Below are 875 nucleotides of genomic sequence, written 5' to 3'. Positions count from 1 at the left end.
ATTTCCAAGAGCTACTTCAAATGCGGAAATGCATGACATGTTAGAACTTCCATTAAAAAACACTTCTAACCACCAGATATAGATGCAAACAACAACATTTGCGGCATATATTATACACACTAACCATGAGTCAGCCATTTTGCGAGTTTGTGGTGGCTCTTAAAAGAGCCTTTTGGGTTTTTTTTAGTTCGTGGTTCTTCCGGTAGCTTTAAGCCCTCTCCCCACGGATGCGGCGGGCCAGCTGGATGTCCTTGGGCATGATGGTGACGCGCTTGGCGTGGATGGCGCACAGGTTGGTGTCCTCGAAGAGCCCCACCAGGTAAGCCTCGCTGGCCTCCTGCAGGGCCATCACGGCCGAGCTCTGGAAGCGCAAGTCCGTCTTGAAGTCCTGCGCGATCTCCCGCACCAGGCGTTGGAAGGGCAGCTTGCGGATAAGGAGCTCGGTGGATTTCTGGTAGCGGCGGATCTCCCGGAGAGCCACGGTGCCGGGCCGGTAGCGGTGAGGCTTCTTCACGCCGCGGGTCGCCGGCGCGCTTTTCCGAGCAGCCTTGGTGGCCAGCTGCTTGCGAGGCGCCTTCCCGCCGGTGGACTTGCGAGCGGTCTGCTTGGTACGAGCCATACTTCAGGGAAGAAAAAGCAGACGAACCGTTCTCCAAATGCACAACGGCTAACAATATTCGAAAGCCCGCCGGAATGGTATTTATCGTCTTTTCCCTCGGTTTTCATTGGCTGCCGGCAACAACCAATCGATTGCCGGATTTAAATTTTCCGCGCCGCGCGGTGATTGGGCAGGGTTTTCCACATCCGGTTAGCCGAAACACTTTCATCCCAACACTGCAAGCTTTGTGTATCAGAAGGCGTAGGGATATGCAATA

General features: G+C 54.5%; 1 protein-coding gene across 1 annotated transcript; it reads right to left on the bottom strand.

Moving 5' to 3' along the window:
• Nucleotides 1-35: 35 nt before the first annotated feature.
• Nucleotides 36-634, bottom strand: LOC107110731 (histone H3-like). Its single transcript, XM_015411526.1, has one exon. It carries the CDS (start codon nt 617-619, stop codon nt 209-211), a length of 411 nt encoding a protein of 136 aa, XP_015267012.1. The 5' UTR covers nt 620-634; the 3' UTR covers nt 36-208.
• Between the last annotated feature and the right edge of the window lie 241 nt (nt 635-875).

The sequence above is a fragment of the Gekko japonicus genome, unplaced genomic scaffold (genome assembly GCF_001447785.1).
Source record: "Gekko japonicus isolate JY-2015 unplaced genomic scaffold, Gekko_japonicus_V1.1 scaffold18418, whole genome shotgun sequence".
Lineage (NCBI taxonomy): Eukaryota > Metazoa > Chordata > Lepidosauria > Squamata > Gekkonidae > Gekko > Gekko japonicus.
The sequence above is the reverse complement of the archived record's forward strand: the minus strand, read 5'-3'. Positions and strand labels throughout refer to the sequence as shown.